Source organism: Salmo salar, chromosome ssa06 (assembly GCF_905237065.1).
Source record: "Salmo salar chromosome ssa06, Ssal_v3.1, whole genome shotgun sequence".
Lineage (NCBI taxonomy): Eukaryota > Metazoa > Chordata > Actinopteri > Salmoniformes > Salmonidae > Salmo > Salmo salar.
This window is the reverse complement of record NC_059447.1, coordinates 6,652,693-6,679,432: the sequence shown is the minus strand read 5'-3', so window position 1 is coordinate 6,679,432 and position 26,740 is coordinate 6,652,693. Positions and strand designations below refer to the sequence as shown.

General features: G+C 43.4%; 2 protein-coding genes across 3 annotated transcripts in view; both read left to right on the top strand.

The window, feature by feature from the left end:
- The window catches only part of LOC123743375 (uncharacterized), a 59,697-nt gene extending 35,763 nt beyond the window's left edge, over positions 1-23,934 (top strand). Inside the window, exon 2 of the mRNA XM_045719676.1 lies at positions 23,008-23,934. Within this exon, the coding sequence (XP_045575632.1) occupies positions 23,008-23,723 (716 nt within the window). The 3' untranslated portion in view covers positions 23,724-23,934. The remainder of the gene's footprint in view (positions 1-23,007) is intronic.
- Positions 23,935-23,943: 9 nt separating this feature from the next.
- LOC106593249 (neuronal-specific septin-3) overlaps positions 23,944-26,740 on the top strand; it is a 116,207-nt gene continuing 113,410 nt past the window's right edge. For both annotated transcript variants that reach the window (XR_006770111.1, XM_045719672.1), the window contains exon 1: positions 23,944-24,505. Coding sequence is in view for 1 of the 2 variants with exons in the window: in XM_045719672.1 (XP_045575628.1) it covers positions 24,283-24,505 (223 nt within the window). In the remaining variant the exon portion in view is untranslated. The remainder of the gene's footprint in view (positions 24,506-26,740) is intronic.

The window sequence follows — 26,740 nt, the reverse complement described above, 5'->3', positions numbered from 1 at the left end:
CATTCTCAGTATGATCCATTCTCAGTATGATCCATTCTCAGTATGACACATCCTCAGTATGATCCATTCTCAGTATGATCCATTCTCAGTATGATCCATTCTCAGCATGACACATCCTCAGTATGCAGAAAATGTCATGTTTTATAGTGTGTGAATTTGGTTCAAATGCCAGGATGTTGCACTCATCTCAGCTCTTCATCTAGTAGAATTTGATGTACACTTTCCCCACAATGCATTAGAAGAGGCAGGCTGCGAGGGATCGGCCCTAGTTCTCTAGGCAAACAACACAACTGGGCTACTTATTTGGGAAAATGCTGAAAAGCTGAAGTTTCTGCGGTGGTGTTCAAATGTCGGCTAAATAGTTTGGGTTCTCCCTAAAATGATCACAGTATTGCCTCGTAGGCAGAATCTCTGAAAACAGAAGTATTTTTTTTTCTTTTTAACCAAAGTCGACTTCTGTTTTCTCATTGAAAAGTGTTTTATTGTTCTCGTGCCCTTCGTCTGAGCTTTTAAACTAAAAACTAAACGACCTTTTGATTTGTGAATGTGTCGGCACCGGGGACTCAGGATGTGGCTGCATTAGTAATGTCATGTTAATCAGGCCTTTTGATTTGTGAATGTGTCGGCACCGGGGACTCAGGATGTGGCTGCATTAGTAATGTCATGTTAATCAGGCCTTTTGATTTGTGAATGTGTCGGCACCGGGACTCAGGATGTGGCTGCATTAGTAATGTCATGTTAATCAGGCCTTTTGATTTGTGAATGTGTCGGCACCGGGGACTCAGGATGTGGCTGCATTAGTAATGTCATGTTAATCAGGCCTTTTGATTTGTGAATGTGTCGGCACCGGGACTCAGGATGTGGCTGCATTAGTAATGTCATGTTAATCAGGCCTTTTGATTTGTGAATGTGTCGGCACCGGGACTCAGGATGTGGCTGCATTAGTAATGTCATGTTAATCAGGCCTTTTGATTTGTGAATGTGTCGGCACCGGGACTCAGGATGTGGCTGCATTAGTAATGTCATGTTAATCAGGCCTTTTGATTTGTGAATGTGTCGGCACCGGGACTCAGGATGTGGCTGCATTAGTAATGTCATGTTAATCAGGCCTTTTGATTTGTGAATGTGTCGGCACCGGGACTCAGGATGTGGCTGCATTAGTAATGTCATGTTAATCAGGCCTTTTGATTTGTGAATGTGTCGGCACCGGGACTCAGGATGTGGCTGCATTAGTAATGTCATGTTAATCAGGCCTTTTGATTTGTGAATGTGTCGGCACCGGGACTCAGGATGTGGCTGCATTAGTAATGTCATGTTAATCAGGCCTTTTGATTTGAACATATTGATTGGTTTAGTTTTGAAGGCGTGGCTACCTATTTAATTATTGAAAGTGTGGATCAAGCCTTAGCAGTCATTCTGATCTCGTTCCCAATGATCAGTGCTTTAGTTTAGTATGCTGGTGTCCAGCACTTCTGAATTCACGATGCACACGACTGGCCACGTTTTTCTGTGCAATAGCCTTTGGATTTGAACATTTTAAAAGTTTTGGTGTTTGTACTAGGCTATTTGATTTATTTATTTATGTTATGGTTTCACTAATAAATATGTTGAAATGGAACAAAATGATATATTTCTGTCTTCAGTCCTTTTTAAATAAGATAGATGGCTTTATGGTCTATGGTATAGGTTGAGTGTGATAGTCTGCCTATAACCAGCCTGAGTAGATCTATAACTCCATTAGGTTGAATGTGATAGACTGTGTGTAACCAGCCTGGGTAGGCCTATTCCTATTCTATTCAGAGTTTCTATGCAATTGAAAAGGAGCTATTATCAGGCTGGTTAATGCGATACATGTCTGTTGAATTTGGGAAAATCCAACCAGTCGGCCCCGCCCAACCTACTCAGCCAGTCAGGAGCCGCTACAACGTTGCGGCCGAGGTATACTGCATCATTTTTACTAGGCGGCACGTGCAAAATAGAATAAGACAATGAGAACATAGTATGCAGTTTAAGTATGTAGTATGCTAGTATAGGTATTCAGACATGGCCATGGTCTTAGATCTTCTGATTCTAATAATTATGGACTGTAAACACCTAGTCCTCTTTGTCCTGGTTAGGATAGAATATTTAGTCCTCTTTGTCCTGGTTAGGATAGAACATTTAGTCCTCTTTGTCCTGGTTAGGATAGAAGATTTAGACCTTTTTGTCCAGGTTGGGATAGAAGATTTAGTCCTCTTTGTTCTGGTTGGGATAGAATATTTTGTCCTCTTTGTCCTGGTTGGTATAGAAGATTTAGTCCTCTTTGTCCAGGTTGGGATAGAAGATTTAGTCATCTTTGCCCTGGTTGGGATAGAATATTTAGTCCTCTTTGTCCTGGTTGGGATAGAATATTTAGTCCTCTTTGTCCTGGATAGGATAGAAGACTTATTTATCTTTGTCCAGGTTGGGATAGAAGATTTAGTCCTCTTTGTCCAGGTTGGGATAGAATATTTAGTCTTCTTTGTCCTGGTTGGGATAGAATATTTAGTCTTCTTTGTCCTGGTTGGGATAGAATATTTAGTCGTCTTTGTCCTGGCTAGGATAGAAGATTTAGACCTTTTTGTCCAGGTTGGGATAGAATATTTAGTCCTCTTTGTCCTGGTTGGGATAGAATATTTAGTCTTCTTTGTCCTGGATAGGATAGAATACTTATTTATCTTTGTCCAGGTTGGGATAGAAGATTTAGTCCTCCTTGTCCAGGTTGGGATAGAATATTTAGTCTTCTTTGTCCTGGTTGGGATAGAATATTTAGTCCTCTTTGTCCTGGTTAGGATAGAAGACTTATTTATCTTTGTCCAGGTTGGGATAGAAGATTTAGTCCTCTTTGTCCAGGTTGGGATAGAATATTTAGTCCTCTTTGTCCTGGTTAGGATAGAAGATTTATACCTTTTTGTCCAGGTTGGGATAGAATATTTAGTCCTCTTTGTCCTGGTTGGGATAGAATATTTAGTCCTCTTTGTCCTGGTTGGGATAGAATATTTAGTCCTCTTTGTCCTGGATAGGATAGAATACTTATTTATCTTTGTCCAGGTTGGGATAGAAGATTTAGTCCTCTTTGTCCAGGTTGGGATAGAATATTTAGTCTTCTTTGTCCTGGTTGGGATAGAATATTTAGTCCTCTTTGTCCTGGTTAGGATAGAATATTTAATCCTCTTTGTCCTGGTTGGAATAGAATATTTAGTTCTCTTTGTCCTGGTTGGGATAGAGTATTTATCCCACTTTGTCCTGGTTGGGATAGAATATGTAGTCCTCTTTGTCTTTGTTGGGATAGAGTTTTTAGTCTGCTTTGTCCAGGTTGGGATAGAATATTTAATACTCTTTGTCCTGGTTGGGAAATAATATTTAGGCCTCTTTGTCCTGGTTGGGATAGAATATTTAGTCCTCTTTGTCCTGGATAGGATAGAAGAGTTATTTATCTTTGTCCAGGTTGGGATAGAAGATTTAGTCCTCTTTGTCCAGGTTGGGATAGAATATTTAATCTTCTTTGTCCTGGTTGGGATAGAATATTTAGTCCTCTTTGTCCTGGTTAGGATAGAATATTTAATCCTCTTTGATAGTCCTCTTGTCCTGGTTGGATATAGTATTTAGCCCACTTGTTGGTTGGGATAGAATAGTAGTTTTTGTTTGGATGGGATAGAATATTTAGTCCTCTTTGTCCTGGTTAGGATAGAATATTTAATCCTCTTTGTCCTGGTTGGGATAGAATATTTAGTCCTCTTTGTCCTGGTTGGGATATAGTATTTAGCCCACTTTGTCCTGGTTGGGATAGAATATGTAGTCCTCTTTGTCTTGGTTGGGATAGAGTTTTTAGTCTGCTTTGTCCAGGTTGGGATAGAATATTTAATACTCTTTGTCCTGGTTGGGAAATAATATTTAGGCCTCTTTGTCCTGGTTGGGAGAGAATATTTAGTCCTCTTTGTCCTGGTTGGGACAGAATTTTTAGTCTTCTTTGTCCTGGTTGGGATAGAATATTTAGTCCTCTTTGTCCAGGTTGGGATAGAATATTTAGTCCTCTTTGTCCTGGTTGGGATAGAATATTTAGTCCTCTTTGTCCTGGTTGGGATAGAATTTTTAAACCTCTTTGTCCTGGTTGGGATAGAAGATTTAGCCCTCTTTGTCCTGGTTGGGATAAATATTTAGTCCTCTTTGTCCTGGTTGGGAAAGAATATTTAGTCCTCTTTGTCCTGGTTGGGATAGAATAGTTAGGCCTCTTTGTCCTGGTTGGGATAGAATATTTAGTCCTCTTTATCCTGGTTGGGATAGAGTATTTAGTCTTCTTTGTCCTGGTTGTGATAGAGTATTTAGCCCTCTTTGTCCTGGTTGGGATAGAATATTTAGGCCTCTTTGTCCTGGTTGGGATAGAAGATTTAGTCCTCTTTGTCCAGGTTGGGATAGATTATTTAAACCTCTTTGTCCTGGTTGGGATAGAATGTTTAGGCCTCTTTGTCCTGGATGGGATAGAAGATTTAGTCCTCTTTGTCCAGGTTGGGATAGAATATTTAATCCTCTTTGTCCTGGTTGGCATAGAATATTTAGTCCTCTTTGTCCTGGTTGGGACATCATTTTTAGTCCTCTTTGTCCTGGTTGGGATAGAATATTTAGTCCTCTTTGTCCTGGTTGGGATAGAATATTTTGGCCTCTTTGTCCTGTATGGGATAGAATATTTAGCCCTCTTTGTCCTGGTTGGGATAGAGTATTTAGCCCTCTTTGTCCTGGTTGGGATAGAGTATTTAGCCCTCTTTGTCCTGGTTGGGATATAATATTAAGTCCTCTTTGTCCTGGTTGGGATAGAAGATTTAGTCCTCTTTGTCCATTTTGTGATAGAATATTTAAGCCTCTTTGTCCTGGTTGGGAAATAATATTTAGTCCTCTTTGTCCAGGTTGGGATAGAATATTTAGTCGTCTTTGTCCTGGTTGGGATAGAGTATTTAGCCCTCTTTGTCCTGTTTGGGATAGAGTATTTAGCCCTCTTTGTCCTGGTTGGGATAGAAGATTTAGTCCTCTTTGTCCAGTTTGGGATAGAATATTTAATCCTCTTTGTCCTGGTTGGGAAATAATATTAGGCCTCTTTGTCCAGGTTGGGATAGAATATTTAGTCGTCTTTGTCCTGGTTGGGATAGAATATTTAGTCATCTTTGTCCTGGTTGGGATAGAATATTTAGTCTTCTTTGTCCTGGTTGGATAGAATGTTTAGACATCTTTGTTCTGGTTGGGATAGAATATTTAGTCCTCTTTGTCCTGGTTGGGATAGAATATGTAGTCCTCTTTGTCTTGATTGGGATAGAATATTTAGTCCTCTTTGTCCTGGTTGGGATAGAATATTTAGTCCTCTTTGTCCTGGTTGGGATAGAATATTTTGTCCTCTTTGTCCTGGTTGGGATAGAATATTTAGCCATCGTTGTCCTGGTTGGGATAGAATATTTAGTCCTCTTTGTCCTGGTTGGGATAGAATATTTAGCCCTCTTTGTCCAGGTTGGGATAGAATATTTAGTCCTCTTTGTCCTGGTTGGGAAATAATATTTAGTCCTCTTTGTCCAGGTTGGGAAAGAATATTTAGGCCTCTTTGTCCTGGTTGGGACAGAATATTTAGTCTTCTTTGTCCTGGTTAGGATAGAATATTTAGACCTCTTTGTCCTGGTTGGTATTGAGTATTTAGCCCTCTTTGTCCTGGTTGGGATAGAGTATTTAGTCCTCTTTGTCCTGGTTGGGATATAATATTTAATCCTCTTTGTCCAGGTTGGGAAAGAATATTTAGTCCTCTTTGTCCAGGTTGGGATAGAATATTTAGTCCTCTTTGTCCTGGTTGGGATAGAATATTTAGTCCTCTTTGTCCTGGTTGGGATATAATATTTAACCTCTTTGTCCTGGTTGGGATACAGTATTTAGCCCTCTTTGTCTTGGTTGGGATAGAATATTTAGTCCTCTTTGTCCTGGTTGGGATAGAATATTTAGCCATCGTTGTCCTGGTTGGGATAGAATATTTAGTCCTCTTTGTCCTGGTTGGGATAGAATATTTAGTCCTCTTTGTCCTGGTTGGGATAGAATATTTAGTCCTCTTTGTCCTGGTTGGGATAGAAAATGTAGTCCTCTTTGTCCTGGTTGGGATAGAGTATTTAGTCTTCTTTGTCCAGGTTGGGATAGAATATTTAGTCCTCTTTGTCCTGGTTGGGATAGAAGACTAATGCTAATACAAAGAACATTACATTTCTAATTCTTAAACCAAGTTTGAAAATATCTGTACACCAATGGTTCTTTACTTCTTGATGCACGCCAGACGCACGCACACACTTGCATGCAGGCACACACACACACACACACACACACACACACACACACACACACACACACACACACACACACACACACACAGCCCCAGAGAGTGGCCCTGAGGGGAGTAGATAAGATCAGTACTGTAGGAGGGTAGGAGGTGATAGAAGTATGTTCGCAATACACTGATAACTCATTACTGTTTACAAAAAGACAGGCCAAAACACCTGCGGGTATGGAAAAATACCAGTACCTACACTACACAGCCCCCTAATGACACGTACACAGCACCCTAATGACACGTACACATCATCCTAATGACACGTACACAGCACCCAAATGACACGTACACATAACCCTAATGACATGTACACAGCACCCTAAGGACACGTACACATCATCCTAATGACACGTACACATCATCCTAATGACACGTACACAACACCCTAATGACACGTACACATCACCCTAATGACACGTACACATTACCCTAATGACACGTACACAGCACCCTAATGACACGTACACATTACCCTAATGACACGTACACAGCACCCTAATGACACGTACACATCATCCTAATGACACGTACACATCATCCTAATGACACGTACACAGCACCCTAATGACACGTACACATCATCCTAATGACACGTACACATCATCCTAATGACACGTACACATCACCCTAATGACACGTACACATCACCCAAATGACACGTACACAACACCCTAATGACACGTACACATCACCCTAATGACACGTACACAGCACCCTAATGACACGTACACATCATCCTAATGACACATACACATTACCCTAATGACACGTACACATCACCCTAATGACACGTACACATCACCCAAATGACACGTACACAGCACCCTAATGACACGTACACATCACCCTAATGACACGTACACATTACCCTAATGACACGTACACAGCACCCTAATGACACGTACACAGCACCCTAATGACACGTACACATCATCCTAATGACACCTACACAGCACCCTAATGACACGTACACATTACCCTAATGACACGTACACAGCACCCTAATGACACGTACACAGCACCCTAATGACATGTACACATTACTCTAATGTCACGTACACATCACCCTAATGACACGTACACAACACCCTAATGACACGTACACAGCACCCTAATGACACGTACACATTACCCTAGTGACACGTACACAGCACCCTAATGACACGTACACATCATCCTAATGACACGTACACATTACCCTAATGACACGTACACAGCACCCTAATGACACGTACACATCATCCTAATGATACGTACACATTACCCTAATGACACGTACACAGCACCCTAATGACATGTACACATTACTCTAATGTCACGTACACATCACCCTAATGACACGTACACAACACCCTAATGACACGTACACAGTAACCTAATGACACGTACACATTAGCCTAATGACACGTACACATCATCCTAATGACACGTACACAGCACTGTAATGACACACTTCTCCCATTAGTACTAGCACTACTTCTGGCCATGCAAACCAGACAGGGAATAGGGTGCATGTCCTTTACTTACTATGTGTCCTTGGTTATATCCTATGGGGTTTGAGACATGTCCTTTACTAACTATGTTTCCTTGGTTATATCCTATGGGGATTGAGACATGTCCTTTACTAACTATGTTTCCTTGGTTATATCCTATGGGGTTTGAGACATGTCCTTTACTAACTATGTTTCCTTGGTTATATCCTATGGGGTTTGAGACATGTCCTTTACTAACTATGTTTCCTTGGTTATATCCTATGGGGTTTGAGACATGTCCTTTACTAACTATGTTTCCTTGGTTATATCCTAAGGGGTTTGAGACATGTCCTTTACTATGTGTCCTTGGTTATATCCTATGGGGTTTGAGACATGTCCTTTACTATGTGTCCTTGGTTATATCCTATGGGGTTTGCTCCCCTCCTCAGGGAACCAACACTCGACCCCTCTGACGTCATAAACCACAGACCTGTATCCCTTCTTTGTTTTCATTCCAAAACACTTCAGCCTTCTGTCTCTGACCATCTCTTTCTTTATCTCAACTCAATTCAAAGGGCTTTATTGGCATGGGAAACATATGTTTACATTGACAAAGCAAATTAAATAGACGATAAGCAAAAGGGAAATAAACAATTAGTAAACATTACACTAAAAAAAGTTTGACAAGAATATGGACATTTAAAATGTTATTTTATTTTATACAGTATTGTAACAATGTGCAAATAGTTGAAGTATGAAAGGGAAATAGATAAAATATAGGTTGTATTTACAATGTTGTTTGTGCTCCACTGGAAGCCCTTTTCTCATGGCAACGAGCCTCACATCTTGCTGCTGTGATGGCACACTGTTGTATTTCACCTTGCAGATATAGGACTTTATCAAAATTAGGATTGTTTTCAAATTATTTGTGGATCTGTGTAATCTGTGGGAAATATGTGTCTCTAATGTGGTCATACATGTGGCAGGAGGTCAGGAAGTGCAGCTCAGTTTCCACCTCATTTTGTGGGCAGTGTGCACATAGCCTGTCTTCTCTTGAGAGCCAGGTATGCCTGTGGCAACCTCTCTCAATACCAAGGCTATGCTCACTGGGTCTGTACATAGTGTTTTTCTTCATTTTGGGTCAGTCTCAGTGGTCAGATGTTCTGCCACTGTGTACTCTCTGTTTAGGGCCAAATAGTATTCACATTTGCTCTGTTTCTTTGGTTGATTCTTTCCAGTCTGTCAAATAGTTATCTTTTTATTTTCTCAGAATTTGGTTGCATCTAAATGTGTTTATGTCCTGAGGCTCTGTGGGGTCTGTTTGTGTTTGTGAACAGAGCCCCAGAACCAGCTGTCTGAGGGGACTTTTCTCCAGGTTCATCTCTCTGTAGGAGAGGGCTTTGTGGTGGAATGTGTGGGCATCACTTCATTTTCGGTGGTTGTAGAATTGAACAGCTCTTTTCTGGATGTTGATAAGTAGCGGCTATAGTCGTAATTCTGCATTGTTTGGGGTTTTGCATTGTACACAGAGTCTCAATTGGTTGTTTGTCCCTTTTTGTGAATTCTTGGTTGGTGAGCTGACCCCAGACCTCACAACCATAGAGGGCAATAACAGATTGAAGTATTTTTAGCCAGATCCTCATTGGGATGTTGAGTTTTATGTTCCTTTTGATGGCATAGAAGGCCCTTCTTGCCTTGTCTCTTAGATCGTTCATAGTGTTGTGGAAGTTACCTGTGTTGTTCATGTTTAGGCCGAGGTATTTATAGTTTTTTGTGTGATCTAGGGCAATGGTGTCTAGATGGAATTTATATTTGTGGTCCTGGCAACTGGACCTTTTTTGGAACACCATTATTTTTGTCTTACTGAGATTCATTGTCAGGGCCCAGGTCTGACAGAATCTGTGCAGAAGATCTAGGTGCTGCTGTAGGACCTCCTTGGTTGGGGACAGAAGCACTGGATCATTTGCAAACATTAGACATTTGATTTCCAAGTCCAGCTGGGTGAGGCTGGGTGCTGCAGACTGTTCTAGTGCCCTTGTCAATTCATTGATATATATGTTGAAAAGGGTAGGGCTCAAGCTGCATCCCTGTCTCACCCCACGGCCCTGTGGAAATAAATCTGTGTGTTTATTGACACTTTTAACTGCACACTCGTTGTTTGTTTTGATTTTATAATGTCCTACGTTTTCCCCCTAACACCGCTTTCCATCCATCCATTCCATCTGCTTTCCATCCATCCATTCCATCCGCTTTCATCCATTTCTATAGCAGACCCTTATGCCAAATTGAGTTAAAAGCTTTATTGAAAAAAACAAAGCAAGAGTAGAGTTAGCTTTTGTTTTGTTATGTTTGTTTGTCAATAAGGGTGTGCAGGGTGAATACGTGGTCTGTTGTAAGGTATTTTGGTGAGAAGCCAATTTCACATTTGCCTCGGACATTGTTTTCACTGAGGAAATGTTGGAGTCTGCTGTTGATGATACTGCAGAGGATTTATCAGAGATTGCTGCTGACACATATTCCACTGTAATTATTGTGGTAAAATGTGTCTCCACTTTTGTGGATTGGGGTGATCAGACCTTGGTTCCAAATATTAGGGAAGATGCCAGAGCTAAGGATGGTGTTAAAGAGTTTAAGTATAGCCAATTGGAATTTGTAGCCCGTATATTTTGTCATTTCATTGAGGATACCATCAACACCACAGGCCTTTTTGGGTTGGAGATTTTGTCCTGTAGTTAATTCAATGTAATTGGACAATCCAGTGGGTTCTGGTAGTCTTTAATAGTCGATTCTATGATTTGTATTTGATCATGTATATGTTTTTGCTGTTTGTTCTTTGGTCAAAAGGTTTGGAAAAGTGGTTTATCCGTTTTGGACAGATAACTCTTCGTATGTTGTTTGTTTAGTGTTTTCCAATTTCTCCAGAAGTGGTTAGAGTCTATGGATTCTTCAATTACATTGAGCTGATTTCTGACGTGCTGTTCCTTCTTTTACCATTGTGTATTTCTGTATTGTTTTAGTGTTTCACAATAGTGTAGGCATAAGCTAAGGTTTTTTGATTCTCTGTGTTTTTGGTTGGATAGGTTTCTTAATTTCTTTCTTAGGTTTTTAATTGTTGTTTGTTGTCTTAGGTTTTCTGCCGTAATTTACATTTTTGATATGTTAGCTGGTAGGTCAAATATGCAGTATTGCTCAGGCATCCTACTGCTAGGTTTACACCTTCACTCTTGCAGGAAAACATTTTGTCCAGAAAGTTGTCTAGAGGGGATTGGATTTGTTGTTGGCCAATAGTTTTTTGGTAAGTTCCCACACTACCATCCTTCCAATCTATAGAATTTCTTAATAGCATGCATCTTCGATGCCTTATGGTTGATTATGAGTATTGCTCTGTTCAAGTAGACTGTGATTTTGTGGTGATCTGATAGGGGTGTCAGTGGGCTGACTGTGAACGCTCTGAGAGACTCTGGTCAGTGATAAAGTAATCTACAGTACTACTGCCAAGAAATGAACTATCGGTGTACCTACCGTAAAAGTACATACCCAGTGTGCGACAGAGCTGCAGGAGTTGTGACCCGTTTTTGTTGGTTATGTTGTCATAGTTGTGTCTAGGAGGGCATATGGGGGAGGGAATGCTGTCACCTCCAGGCAGGTGTTTGTCCCCCTGTGTGCTGAGGGTGTCAGGTTATTGTCCAGTTCAAGCATTTAGGTCACTACAGACTAGTACATGTCCCTGGGCCTGGAAATTATTAATTTCCCCCTCCAGGATGGAGAAGCTGTCTTCCTTAAAGTATTCTAGTGGGGATATATAGGTAGCACACAGGAGGACATTTTTCTCTGTTAAGATCATTTCCTTTTGAATTTCTAGCCAAATGTAAAATATTCCTATTTTGATTAATTTAATAGAGTAAGTTAGTGAGTTAGGTCTGCTCTATACCAAATTAGCATACCCCCTGAGTCCCTTCCCTGTTTCACACCTGGTAGTTTCGTGGATGGGACTACCAGCTCTCTGTAACTTAGAGGGCAACCAGCGGGCTAGTGTAAGATGGGGGGTTGGGCCTGTTTGCCTGCTCACGGCCTGGGCGTATGTGTGACTTCCATGTTGAGGCACTCTTTGCGGGAGTGGGGGGCATGGGGTGGGCAGGAGGGGCATAGGTTTGATCTGAGGGGACCTATATGTGGTGTGGGCATGGTTGGTTTGCGGGGTATTGATTGGTTGGTGTGTGGATGTGGATGTGGCTGGTGGTGCTGTGGTCTGGATGTAGGCCCTCCTGGCTTGGGCCCTCTAGGTCTAGGTCGGGGGGGGGGGTCCCACAGGTCTAGGAGAGTGTCTTGCTGGTCCGGGCGGGGTGTCCATTGATCTGTTGCTCCTGTGTGAAGTGTTGGGGCTACAGTTGAGGTCTATGTCCTTTAGTGTCCTGGCAAAGGTGGGCTCTGCTGCCTTGTAGAGGTGGACCTGGTCATAAAGGCTGTCCAAGTCAAGGATGGGCTCTGCTGCCTTGTAGAGGTGGACCTGGTCATAAAGACTGTCCAAGTTCAGGGTAGAGTGGTAGGCCAGCTAGATGTTTGATTTTGAGGCACAGTCATGGGAAATTCTTGCGTTTACTTGCTGTATGGTAGCAGGGTGGAAGTCTTTTCATGGTAGCAGGGTGGAGATAACCAGCGTGTGAGTTTGGGGAAGTGGAAGAAGCTTTTTCAATCACTCTCTTGAGTGCTGTGGCCACCCTTTCCTGCTGTGTTCTCAGGTCGTTTGTGCCTGCGTGTATTATTATGAGGCTGGGTGACCCTAGTTGGTCCTCAGACAGAAGGTCTAGGGCGGCTGGGTGTTTGGACACCAGAGTGTAGACAGTCTGTGTTGGGAAAAAGTGTATTTTGTTGTATATACTTCCTGTTTGAGCCCATAAGGAGTACAAACTTTGTCTTGTGTGTGTGTCCTCAGTGGGTGTGGGGGGGGTTGTCAGGAGGGCTATCAGGAGGCTGACAGGGGGGCGGGGTGCTAGGAGGGGTGGGGTCCTTCATTTATCTGTTCTGCTGTGGTGTCAAGACTTTGGTCAGGATCTGACTTAGGTTGTTCTTTGTCACACATCATCTTTCTCACCTTCTCCTCCAGCACTCTCACCTTCTCCTCTAGCGCTCTCACCTTCTCCTCTAGTGCCCTCACCTTCTCCTCCAGCACTCTCACCTTCTCCTCTAGTCCTCTCATCTTCTCCTCCAGCACTCTCACCTTCTCCTCTAGTCCTCTCATCTTCTCCTCCAGCACTCTCACCTTCTCCTCCAGCACTCACACCTTCTCCTCTAGTGCTCTCATCTTCTCCTGCCGCTGGGCCTCCTCCTTCCTCTCCTGCTCTTTCTCCTGTTGAAGTTGTCTCACCACAGTCCAGAGTGCAGACATGTCTCTCTCCCCCTCCAGCTCTCCAGGTCTGGTTGAGGGGTGTTGTTGTGCTGGACCATTTTTTGGGCTGACTTTTCCAGCTCCGCCTGCCTTACCTCCTGCTGGGTGAATTTATCCTTCATTTCAGTGAGGGAGTAGTACCCTGTACTGGGAGGTTGACTCTCTGCTTGGGGTTGCTCATCTGTGGGGTTGTTTAAGGAAGAGGTATGGTTTGACTCGCTCGGGGTGGAGTAGTCTTCACCAAGAGAGATCTTCTCCTGCTGCGCTCCCTCTTTGATTCTGTGGAAGTCTGTTGAAACTGTTTGGGGTTGCCCTGTACCAATACTGTTCCAGACTTGTACAGGTTGACATTGGCTGACCCAGATTCTTCATTGTCTAGTATCCTTCATTTCTACCCATCGCTAAAACTAACTCTTGACATGGGGCAGTGTGCTCTTATAGCACTACCAGGGGATGGTCTGTCTGGAAGATTAAGTTGCTTATGTTCCCATTTTTATAACAGTCAATAAAATGTGTCTCTGGATTGTCTCGGCTCTGTCATATCCTCACATGGTCTCTCCTATCATTGCTATGAAGATGACACAACTACTCTTCTCCTTTTCACCTTCTGACACCCTGGGTAGCGACACACATCTCTGCGTGCCTGGCAGACCTCTCAGCTTGGATGTCGGCCCACCACCTCAAGCTCAACCTTGACAAGACAGAGCCGCTATTCCTTCCTGTGAAAGGCCTGCCCGCTCCAAGACCTCTACATGACAACTCCATAGTGTTCCCCTCCCAGAGCGCAAAGAACCTTGGTGTGACCCTAGACAACACCCTGTTGTTCTCTGCAAACATCAAAGCAGTGACTCATTCCTGCAGGTTCATGCTCTACAACATCCGTAGAGTACGGCCTTTCCTCACACAGGAAGTGGTGTAGGTCCTAATCCAGGCACTTGTCATTGCCTGTCTAGATTACTGCAACTTTCTGTTGGCTGAGCTCCCCGCTTTTGGCATCAAACCCCTGCAACTTATCCAGAATGCTGCAGCCTGTCTGGTGTTCAACCTTCCTAAGTTCTCCCATGTCACCCCTCTCCTCATTACACTATACTGTCTTCCTGTCGAAGCTCACATCATCTTCAAGACCCTGGTGCTTGCCAACAGGGGCAGCAAGGAGAACCGCCCCTCCTTACCTTCAGGCTATGCTCAAACCGTACATTCCAACCCGAGCAATCCATTACGCCACCTCTGGTCTCTTGGCCCTCCCACCCCTAGGGGAGGGCAGCTCCCGCTCAGCTCAGTCAAAGCTCTTCTCTGTCCTGGCACCCTAATGGTGGAACATGCTTCCCCCTGAAGTCAGGACAGCGGAGTCCCTGCCCATCTTCCAAAACCTCTTTTGAAGAGTATCTTAAAGAACTGTCACAACGCCCGATATCTATTTACCTATCGGCGTGTCCTTCCCCTTGTCTATATCTTTCTAACTTTGACCTATCGGCGTGATCTTCCCTTGTCTATATCTTTCTAACTTTGACCTATCGGCGTGATCTTCCCTTGTCTATATCTTTCTAACTTTTACCTATCGGCGTGACCTTCCCTTGCCTATATCTTTCTAACTTTTACCTATCGGCTTGATCTTCCCTTGTCTATATCTTTCTAACTTTTACCTATCGGCGTGATCTTTCCTTGTCTATATCTTTCTAACTTTTACCTATCGGCGTGATCTTCCCTTGTCTATATCTTTCTACCTTTTACCTATCGGCTTGACCTTCCCTTGTCTATATCTTTCTAACTTTTACCTATCGGCGTGACCTTCCCTTGTCTATATCTTTCTAACGTTTACCTATCGGCGTGATCTTCCCTTGCCTATATCTTTCTAACTTTTACCTATCGGCGTGACCTTCCCTTGTCTATATCTTTCTAACTTTTACCTATCGGCGTGACCTTCCCTTGCCTATATCTTTCTAACTTTTACCTATCGGCGTGACCTTCCCTTGTCTATATCTTTCTAACGTTTACCTATCGGCGTGACCTTCCCTTGCCTATATCTTTCTAACTTTTACCTATCGGCGTGACCTTCCTGTCTCTGCCAACACTTCTACTGCTGTTCAACTCACTGCTATAGTAGTTCATTCTCTTACTGTCATATTTTAGTTTAGTCATTCTGGGGTTGTTCTGTTGGGATCAGCTTGGCTTACACCCTTCTCTCTGTCCTCTCTCTGTCCTGTCTCTGTCCTGTCTCTGTACTGTCTCTCAATTTAATTGAAAGGGCTTTATTGGCATGGGAAACGTGTTTACATTGCCAAAGCAAGTAGAATAGACAATAAACATGGGAAATAAACAATCAGAAATGATAATATAGACATTTCAAATGTTATATCATTGTACAGTGTTGTAACAATGTGCAAGTAGTTGAAGTATGAAAGGGAAAATAAATAAACAGATACATGGTTGCCCTTTTCTTGTGGCAACAGGTCACAAATCTTGCTCCTGTGATGGCACACTGTTCAAATCAAATCAAATGTATTTATATAGCCCTTACATCAGCTGATATCTCAAAGTGCTGTACAGAAACCCAGCCTAAAACCCCAAACAGCAAACAATGCAGGTGTAGAAGCGCTGTTGTATTTCATCTAATAGAAATGAGAGTTTATCAAGATTGGATTTGTTTTCAAATTCTTTGTGGGTCTGTGTAATCTGAGGGAAATATGTGTCTTTGATATCTCCCAATACATTTGGCAGGAGGTTAGGAAGTGCAGCTCAGTTTCCACCTCATTTTGTGGGCAGTGCTTTTTTGTGGATTTTGATCATTAGTGGGAATCGTTCTGGCGTTTAGTTTGCCAGAATTAGTACATGTCCCTGGGTCTGGAAATGATTGATCTCCCTCTCTAGGATGGAGAATCTGTCATCGTTAAAGTATGGGGATTCTAGTGGGGGATATACACATAGTGTACAAAACATTATGAACACCTTCCTAATTTTGAGTTGCACCACCTTTTGCTCTCAGAACAGCCTCAATTCGTCGGGTCATGGACTCTACAAGGTGTTGAAAGCGTTCCACAGGGATGCTGGCACCATGTTGACTCCAATGCTTCCCACAGTTGTGTCCAGTTGGCTGGATGTCCTTTGGATGGGAGACCATTCTTGATACACACAAAAACTGTTGAGTGTGACACACTCAAACCGGCAATTAAATATGTTGTCTTGCCCATTCACCCTCTGAATGGCTCACATACACAATCCATGTCTCAATTGTCTCAAGGTTTTAAAATCCTTCTTTAACCTGTCTCTTTCCCTTCATCTACACTGATTGAAGTGCATTTAACAAGTGACATCAATAAGGGATCATAGCTTTCACTGGATTCACCTGGTCAGTCTGTCATGGAAAGAGTAGGTGTTCCTAATGTTTTGTACACTCAGGTAGCACAGAGAAGGACATTTTTCTCTGTTGAGATGGTTTCCTCTCTCTATATATGCCCTCTCTCTCTCTGTCTTCTCTCTCTCTATCTCTCTTTCCCTTCTCTCTCTGTACTATCCTCTCTCTATGCCCTCTCTCTGTCCTCTTCTTCTGTCCTGTCTCTGTCCTCTCTCTCTCTGTCTCTCTCTCCCCTCCATTTATTTGGTGAGATGAATCCTGTGTTGTGTTGGGGTCTGCTGTAACCAAACCTCTCTGGACTCTGACTCTCACCCTGCTCCCTCAATCACCCCTTTGTGTCTGTTGGCCTAAACCCCTCACTACGGAGAGAGGGAGGGGATGCAGGAAGGGAGTGTGTGTGTGTGTGTGTGTGTGTGTGTGTGTGTGTTGGACACAGGAAGCGACGCTGCTGTAACACAAAGGCAAAGGTCGAAACAGGAGAGGTTTAACCACAGATCGCTTTGTGTTCAAAGAGAGAGAGAAAAACGGAAAGGGACAATGAGAGAGGAGCGATAAAGAGAGAGACCGAGACAGAGAGCAAGAGAAAACGAGAGAGAGAAAGGAGAAAGAGTGATTAAAGAAACTCTGTCACACTTCACAGGATCAAACTTTTTTGGGGGACTTTAAGTTTCAACGTTTTCCTCTTCTTGTTTAGTTTCTCAGCGTTTCACTAAGACAGAATAACTCAGTTTGGCAAATGTAGATTTCACATTTTAGATGTTGATGGACTTTTGAGTTTTATCTTTTTTGTTTTAGGGCAATTCCACGGAAAACGGAAACCCGCCTTGACTCAGATTTTTCACTTTAAAATGTATGCCAAACAAAAACCATTGATTTTAAAGTTCAACAAACCATACAACTCTATGAAGAAGGACGACTGTGAACAATCAATGGAACTGTACAGAAGGGTCAAATCTCCCTCAGTTTATTTATCCAGATTTTCCAAAACACTCAGTTAAATTTCTGCTCTGAATTAAGATCCAACGATGTCTGCAGAAAGACTGGGCTGTCAGCTATGACCTGACAGCTTGACTTTGAACAAATATGTTTTGGGTATTGAACTACAGTTGGTGAAGTGCTTGTGGCACAGTGGTCTAAGGCACTGTATCTCAGTGCAAGAGGTGTCACTACAGTCCCTGGTTCAAATCCAGGCTCTATCACATTTGGCCATGATTGGGAGTCCCCTAGGGCAGTGCACAATTGGCTCAGCGTCGTCCAGGTTTGGTCCGGGGTAGGCCGTCATTGTAAATAAGAATTTGTTCTTAACTTAGTTAAATTAAAAAAAAAATAAAATAAACATCCAGAATTACAGTCATGGAATGACATCACGGGTCCCTGATCTGTACTACACAGAAATACATAATGATGGATATGAATATAATTCTCTTCATGGGGATGTATCCTAAATAGGTACACTAAGGTAGAAATATGAAGAATCCTTCTTCTGCATGTTTGGGTAATATTCAACACACTGGCTATTATTGTAATGAGCTCCGCTCCAAAACAAGACCACATTTTGTTGGTCTAAAACGGAAACAATCCCAGGCATCTATGTTTCACAAGTTTGGGCATCACAGTACATCACAGTAGAGTTCAGTACTGCACAGTGCAGCACAGCACAGTAGAGTTCAGCTCAGTAGAGTTCAGTTCAGTACAGTAGAGTTCAGTACAGTAGAGCACAGTACAGTAGAATAGAGTACAGTGGAGTAGAGTTCAGTAAAGTACAGTAGAGTTCCGTTCAGTACAGCACAGTAGAGCACAGTACAGTAGAATAGAGTAGAGTTCAGTTCAGTACAGCACAGTAGAGTAGAGTTTAGTAAAGTACAGTAGAGTTCCGTTCAGTACAGCACAGTAGAGTAGCGTTCAGTACAGCACAGTAGAGTAGCATTCAGTACAGTAGAGTACAGTAGAGTTCAGTACAGTAGAGTACAGTAGAGTTCAGACACTATGAGCTGAACATAACAGTATGTCAGTGGAAGGGAGGACAGTAGAGTTCAGACACTATGAGCTGAACATAACAGTATGTCAGTGGAAGGGAGGACAGTAGAGTTCAGACACTATGAGCTGAACATAACAGTATGTCAGTGGAAGGGAGGACAGTAGAGTTCAGACCCTATGAGCTGAACATAACAGTATGTCAGTGGAAGGGAGGACAGTAGAGTTCAGACCCTATGAGCTGAACATAACAGTATGTCAGTGGAAGGGAGGACAGTAGAGTTCAGACCCTATGAGCTGAACATAACAGTATGTCAGTGGAAGGGAGGACAGTAGAGTTCAGACCCTATGAGCTGAACATAACAGTATGTCAGTGGAAGGGAGGACAGTAGCAGGTGACTACTATGGTTTCCCATTGTAGCCAATTCAATTGCAGTAGTTCCATTACAGATTATTTGGTAATTCTGGTACCGATTTGGTAACAGAATTACCTGTTTTAATCACTTAATAATGAATAAACAAACTTTAGACCAGTAAACCCTCTATAACTAATTGGTAGGTCAACCTTTACTTTCTGTGAACTTTTATAATCCTCCCTCCTGATGAGGGAGAGAAATTAGAAAATAGTTATAAAGATATGTGGGTTGTTGGTAACAGAATTACATGGAACAAGGCAATGCTTCTTGAACATACAGAAGGCAAATACTTTCTCCTAAACTAAATATATGTGTTGATATTAGTTGTCAGGGGTCTTTACGTCAACATTGTTGTGTTTTTAATGCATTTCTAAAAACCCTTTTTCCGTCTGTTTGACCAGAAATCAAAGCCTTTTTGGTTTTTTTGCATAGAAAATCATTGAAAAAAAATGGATATCTCTTAATTTCTTTAAAACATATACTCTTAGCTTTCATTTGACACCCAATTTGACATGCTCCTGCGAACTTCACATGTTTGTGCTCATGGGTCCTTTTACATGGAAACATCCTATATAGGAGTTGTGTGTTAAATTGGCACATTTGGTTCAGACAGAGAGATACAAAGTGTGGCATTTGTAAAGTCAACTCTTCTTCTCTGGAGCTTTCATCATCCCTAACTGCTCTACTTTGAAGACTGTCCATGTTGTATTAGCAGCCTATATCAGGTGTGTGTGTGTGTGTGTGTGTGTGTGTGTGTGTGTGTGTGTGTGTGTGTGTGTGTGTGTGTGTGTGTGTGTGTGTGTGTGTGTGTGTGTGTGTGTGTGTGTGTGTGTGTGTGTGTGTGTGTGTGTGTGTGTGCCTCCAGACAGAACCGTTGTTAGTGCCCAGGCCATAATTACAGACCTACTGTTTGATCTCTCTTTGAGGCCTCATGACATCACCCTGTAAAGATAGCCCTCATCACTACTGCCAGGTTAAAGGGAAATTTCACCCTGGGGGAAATCTGGGTTTGTTTTCATGCTGTCCAAGGCAATTCTAGGTCAGTGAGATGTGTTTCAAACATAATTGGAGGACGGGTCTGGGCATCGTATACTGGACGATACACCCTATGATGACATTCTGTGTATCTATGGACTGGTAAATTAAATAAAGTTTAAATAAAAAATAGATGGCATTCAGTATTTCATATCCGTTTTCTAAATTTGTCTGCCTGTATGGATTCACAGAAGATATTTGTATAAGCTGTACGGGGCTCTCTAGCATCAAACAGATGTTAGACATTCAGAAACAGTTGAAGTCGGAAGTTTACGTACACCTTAGCCAAATACATTTAAACTCAGTTTTTCACAATTCCTGACATTTAATCCTAGTGAAAATGCCCTGTCTTAGGTCAGTAAGGATCACCACTTTATTTTAAGAATGTGAAATGTCAGAATAATAGTAGAGAGAATTATTTATTTCAGCTTTTATTTCCTTCACATTCCCAGTGGGTCAGAAGTTTACATACACTCAATTAGTATTTGGTAGCATTGCCTTTAAATTGTTTAACTTGGGTCAAACGTCTCGGGTAGCCTTCCACAAGCTTTCCACAGTAAAGTTGGGTGAAATTTGGCCCATTCCTCCTGACAGAGCTGGTGTAACTGAGTCAGGTTTGTAGGCCTCCTTGCTCGCCCACGCTTTTTTATTTCTGCCCATACATTTTCTATAGAATTGAGGTCAGGGCTTTGTGATGGCCACTTCAATGACTTTGTTGTCCACAACTTTGGAATTATGCTTGGGGTCATTGTCCATTTGGAAGACCCATTTGCAACCAAGCTTTAACTTCCTGACTGATGTCCTGAGATGATGCTTCAGTATATCCACATAATTTTGTAAAGTGCACCAGTCCCTCCTGCAGCAAAGCACCCCCACAACATGATGCTGCCACCCCCGTGCTTCACGTTTGGGATGGTGTTCTTCGGCTTGCAAGCCTCCCCCTTTTTCTTCCAAACGTAACGATGGTCATTATGGCCAAACAGTTCTATTTTTGTTTCATCAAACCAGAGGACATTTCTCCGAAAACTACAATCTTTGTCCCCACGTGCAGTTGCAAACCGTAGTCTGGCTTTTGTATGGCGGTTTTGGAGCAGTGGCTTCTTCCTTGCTGAGCGGCCTTTCAGGTTATGTCGATATAGGACTCGTTTTACAGTGGATATAGGTACTTTTGTACCTGTTTCCTCCAACATCTTCACGAGGTCCTTTGCTGTTTTTCTGGGATTGATTTGCACTTTTTGCACCAAAGTTTGTTGATCTCTAGGAGACAGAACGCGTCTCCTTCCTGAGAGGTATGACGGCTGCGTGGTCCCATGGTGTTCATACTTGCATACTGTTGTTTGTAGAGATGAACGTGGTACCTTCAGGCGTTTGGAAATTGCTCCCAAGGATGAACCAGAGGTCATGGCTGATTTCTTTTGATTTTCCCATGATGTCAAGCAAAGAGTCACTGAGTTTGAAGGTAGGCCTTGAAATACATCCACAGGTACACCTCCAATTGACTCAAATTATGTCAATTAGCCTATCAGAAGCCTCTAAAGCCATGACATCATTTTCTGGAATTTTCAAAGCTGTTGAAAGGCACAGTCAACTTAATGTATGTAAACTTCTGACCCACTGGAATTGTGATACAGTGAATTATAAGTGAAATAATCTGTCTGTAAACAATTGTTGGAAAAAGTTATTGTGTCATGCACAAAGTAGATGTCCTAACCGACTTGCCAAAACTATAGTTTGTTAACAAGACATTTGTGGAGTGGTTGAAGAACGAGTTTTAATGATTCCAAAGTGTATGTAAACTTCCGACTTCAACTGTACAGTAGTATGTCAATACATAATGAGTTTCAGTAGATAAATTAAAGTTAGTTAGCTAGCTAGGTGGCTTGTATGAAACATAATTTACTTAGCTAGCTAGTCAGGTAGCTTGCAGGAAAAATAACTTACTTAGCTAGGCACCATATTTGTCATCTGCCCTCTTGGTGCTAGCATCGGCTATACCTGAGCTTCTAGCTAAATCCAACTCTATGTTTTGAATCCTCTTCACTATGTTCCAGTTGAAATATAGGGTTGAATTTCACCATGTAGCTAGTTAAGAGAACATCACAAAAAACTCCATAGTCTAATTCATGTTGATAGAGCAATCACTTTAAGCCATTGAGTCTGGTCAGCTCTTTCAGTTTTGCCCAGAGGGTTTGGTGTGGTGTCTGCCTCCCTTTCAGAAAAGCCCATGTTGGGGGAGGGACGGGCCAGATCAGGAGTTGTAGTCTTTCAGAGAATAAAATGTTTTTGTCACCGTGTACATTAAGCAAAAGATTCCGCCGATACGAACCTCACTGAAAGACGTCCCATGGCTCCTTAAAACATGGACGACAATATCTACATTTATTCAGTATAACATAAAGCCTTCACAAAACAACCCCTCCAGCCTCCCCTCTCAATACTCGCTCCTTTGCACCCCAGTATCTCTACTTGCACATTCATCTTCTGCACATCTATCACTCCAGTGTTTAATTGCTAAATTGTAATTATTTCGCCTCTGTGGCCTTTTTATTGCCTTACCTCCCTAATCATACTTCATTTTCACACACTGTATGTAGACTTTTCTACTGTATTATTGACTGTATGTTTGTTTATTCCATGTGTAACTCTGTGTTGTTGTATGTGTCGCACTGCTTTGCTTATCTTGGCCAGGTCGCAGTTGTAAATGAGAACTTGTTCTCAACAGGCCTACCTGGTTAAATAAAGGTAGAATATTGTAACTTAAATAAGAACAGTTCGTAAGTGTATTCATTTTATGTTATTTCATGTTACAACTATTCAAATCAACTGTTATTAATTAACTCACTTATTAACCCTCCCTTCCTCCCTCCTTGTCTCTCCATCTACCCCCTCTCTCTCCCCGTCCCCCCTTCCTCTTCCTCCTCTCCCCCTCCCTCTTCCCCCTCCCTCCCTCCCTTCCCTCCCCCCCCCCCCACCTCTGCCCATATCTCCTTCTCTCTCTTCCACAGCTTTGAAAAGATCCTTCGACGTCGATGACGTGGACGAGCATCCTCCCTTCTCCCCCTCCTCCCCCGTTCCCTCCCCCCTCTCCTCCACCTCCCTCCTCAACAAGACCAACGAGGGTCGAGGGTTCCCCACCTCCAACCACGGCTCCCCTGCCTTCCGCTCCCGGATCAGTCTTGGTACCAACCCCAGCCCTGCCCAGAGCCCTGTATTCAAGTCCCGCATGGTCTCCAGTCTCTCCTTCAACAGAGCCATGAACAGACCCACCATCAACAACAATGGAGGGAGCTCCGGAGGCATCACCAGGGCCTCTTCCTTCCAGAACAAGTTCAACCCTAAGGGTTTCTCCTCCTCTCTCTCTGGCCCAGGCAGCGATAATGATAGTCTCCATAGCTCCTCTTCTAGTCTGGAGTATTCCATCCAGGGAGGTGGAGGAGAAGGAGGAGGAGGGGTACCTCCAGGCAAGCCAGGGTCTCTGTCCTACTTCACTAGCCCACAGATGGAGCAGCGTCCTGGGCAGCAGCGTGGCGTGGGCCTGGGGATGGGGAAGAAGTTCTCTTCCCATGGGAGTGTGTTTCACTCTGAGCTAGAGGGGCCTATGGGGCTGGGAGCTCCAGAGCCCAGGGGAGTCAGCCACGGATCCATGCCCAGTCTGGACCTCCAGATCGGGGAAGGAGGAGGCGGGGTGATGGGGGTGCGGGGGCTGGAGGTGGAGGGGTGAGGTATGGCAACGCCAATGTGGGTTTGAATGGCGGATCCCAGCGCCATTATAACACCAGTCCCTTTGGGAAGGAAGGATGCTACTCTCCCAATCAGAACCACAACAGCTACCAGGCCCAGCCCAAACCCAAAGAGACGCAGCGTCTCAACAAGTTTCCCCTGGATCTAGACAGTCTGGTGGGGGTGAAGACGCCCCAGCCCAGCCCCCGTCCTCCCCCTCGTTTGACCCCCCTAAACCTCCCCCCAGAGCACACTATCCCAGCAGCCTCTCTGTCTCAGCTAGCCCATCCCTCAGCAGTCTGGACAGCTCCGGTGGTGACCTCACTCCTCTTCCTGCCGCCAACCACCACCTCTCCTACAACAACATCAACCCCTCCCTCCCCCGCTCTCCCCCACCTACCTCCCCCCCGGGGGCCAAGCCTGTCCCTAAGGTGAGCCAGTCCCCTGTCCCCCTGTCCCCCGCCCAGACCCCTCAGCTCAACCTGCTCTCCCTCAGACCTCAGGTAGGACACCTGGCCCCCTCCACCCCCCTGCCACTGGAGCACACCCAGCCACGGGAAATGATGTCAGAGAGAGAAAGCGTGGGTTCCATCCTGCAGAGGATCGCTTCCTTCTCCCGTCCCGACGCCATGACGACCACCAGGGTTCTGAGCGGGGTTGCCCTTAGCAACGGGGTGAAGAAGGAGAGCCCACCACCGATGAAGCGTCAGGAGCGTGTTTCCTCACCTCCACCATCACCTCTACCTGTGGCGGTGCAGAGACAGGGGCTAAAGAGAGTGCAAGGTAAGCATTTTAAATTTACATGGTAACTGGCCCAACGCTCTTAACCGCTAGGCTACCTGCCGACCACATAGGTCATACACTAACGTTTTCATAGGAATGTTCCCATGGTGTGCAAGGAATGTTTCCAAGAGACCATTCCCTACATGTCAAATAGAACTTACCCAGAACTTAAGATACTAAATGTTCCAGACACATTTCAAGAATATTCATGTGATTAGTTTTCTGTGGGTTAGGAGAATATTCCATCAACGTCCCACCAAACATATATAGAACATGGCTGCCATTAAAGCAGACTGGAAAACATCCCTGTTGTGTTTCTCTCTAGATTGAATGGTAATTCTCATCTGAGGACTGTATTGTAGATTGAATGGTAATTCTCATCTGAGGACTGTATTGTAGATTGAATGGTAATTCTCATCTGAGGACTGTATTGTAGATTGAATGGTAATTCTCATCTGAGGACTGTATTGTAGATTGAATGGTAATTCTCGTTTGAGGACTGTATTGTAGATTGAATGGTAATTCTCATTTGAGGACTATATTGTAGATTGAATGGTAATTCTCATCTGAGGACTGTATTGTAGATTGAATGGTAATTCTCATTTGAGGACTGTATTGTAGATTGAATGGTAATTCTCATCTGAGGACTGTATTGTAGATTGAATGGTAATTCTCATCTGAGGACTGTATTGTAGGTGATATAGAGACACATGGCATTTTAATGTCATTCAAAGGACATTTGAACAGCATTTAATCATACAAACACAACCATATTTTTCCACTTCATATGTTGACAATCTGCACATTATTTCATTCAAAGGGCATTTTAAACTTTAGTGATACACACACAACCGTAACCAAGACTGGACAATTTTTGTGTCCCCACAATGTTTCCACCAGACTGTTCCCACAACCTAATGAAACATTCTGGGAACACTTAAATAACAAATTAAATGTTTTTAAGGATCGTTCTTGCAACATCAGACAAATGTTTTATACAAACACACTGTAATCATCAGCACAGTGTTTTTCTGGGCAGTTTTTGTGTTATGAGAACATTCTGGGAACTTTCACAGAACCAATTTTGGTATGCTGGATAGTCACTTTACCCTGCCTTCATGCAAAAAAATGTATGATTTTTTGTTGTTGTTGAAATATCACATTTACAAACGTTTTCAGACCAGTACTTTGTTGAAGCACCTTTGGCAGCGATTACAGCATCGAATCCTCTTGGGTATGACGCTACAAGCTTGGCACACCTGTATTTGGGGAGTTTCTCCCATTCTTTTCTGCAGATCCTCTCAAGCTCTGTCAGGTTCGATGGGGAGTGTTGCTGCACAGCTATTTTCAGGTCTCTCCAGAGATGTTCGAATGCGTTCAAGTCTGGGCTCTGTCTGGGCCACTCAAGGACATTCAGAGACTTGTACCGAAGCCACTCCTCCATTGTCTTGGCTGTGTGCTTAGGGTCGTTGTCCTGTTGGAAGATGAGCCGTCGGCCCAGTCTGAGGTCCCGAGCACTCTGGAGCAGGTTTTCATCAACGATCTCTCTGTACTTTGCTCCGTTCAGCTTTGCCCCGATCCTGACTAGTCTCCCAGTCCCTGCTGCTGAAAAACATCCCCACAGCATGATGCTGCCACCACCATGCTTCACCGTTGGGATGGTGCCAGGTTTCCTCCAGACGTGATGCTTGGCATTCAGGTCAAATAATTCAATCTTGGTTTCATCAGACAAGACAATCTTGTTTCTCATGGTCTGAGAGTCCTTTAGGTGCCTTTTGACAAACTCCAAGCGGGCTGTCATGTGCCTTTTACTGAGGAGTGGCTTCTGTCTGGCCACTCTACCATAAAGGCCTGATTGGTGGAGTGCTGCAGAGATGGTTGTTCTTCTGGAAGGTTCATCCATCTCCACAGAGGAACTCTAAAGCTCTGTCAGAGTGACCATCGGGTTGTTGGTCACCTCCCTGACCAAGGTTCTTCTCCCTCGATGGCAGCCAGCTCTAGAAAGAGTCTTGGTGGTTCCAAACTTCTTCCATTTAAGAATGATGGAGGCCACTGTGTTCTTGGGGACCTTCCATGCTGCAGAATGTATTATTTTACCCTTCCCCAGATCTGTGCCTCAACACAATCCTGTCTTCAAGTTCTACGGACAATTCCTTCAACCTCATGGCTTGGTTTTTGCTCTGACATGCACTGTCAACTGTGGGACCTTATATAGACAGATGTGTGCCTTTCCAA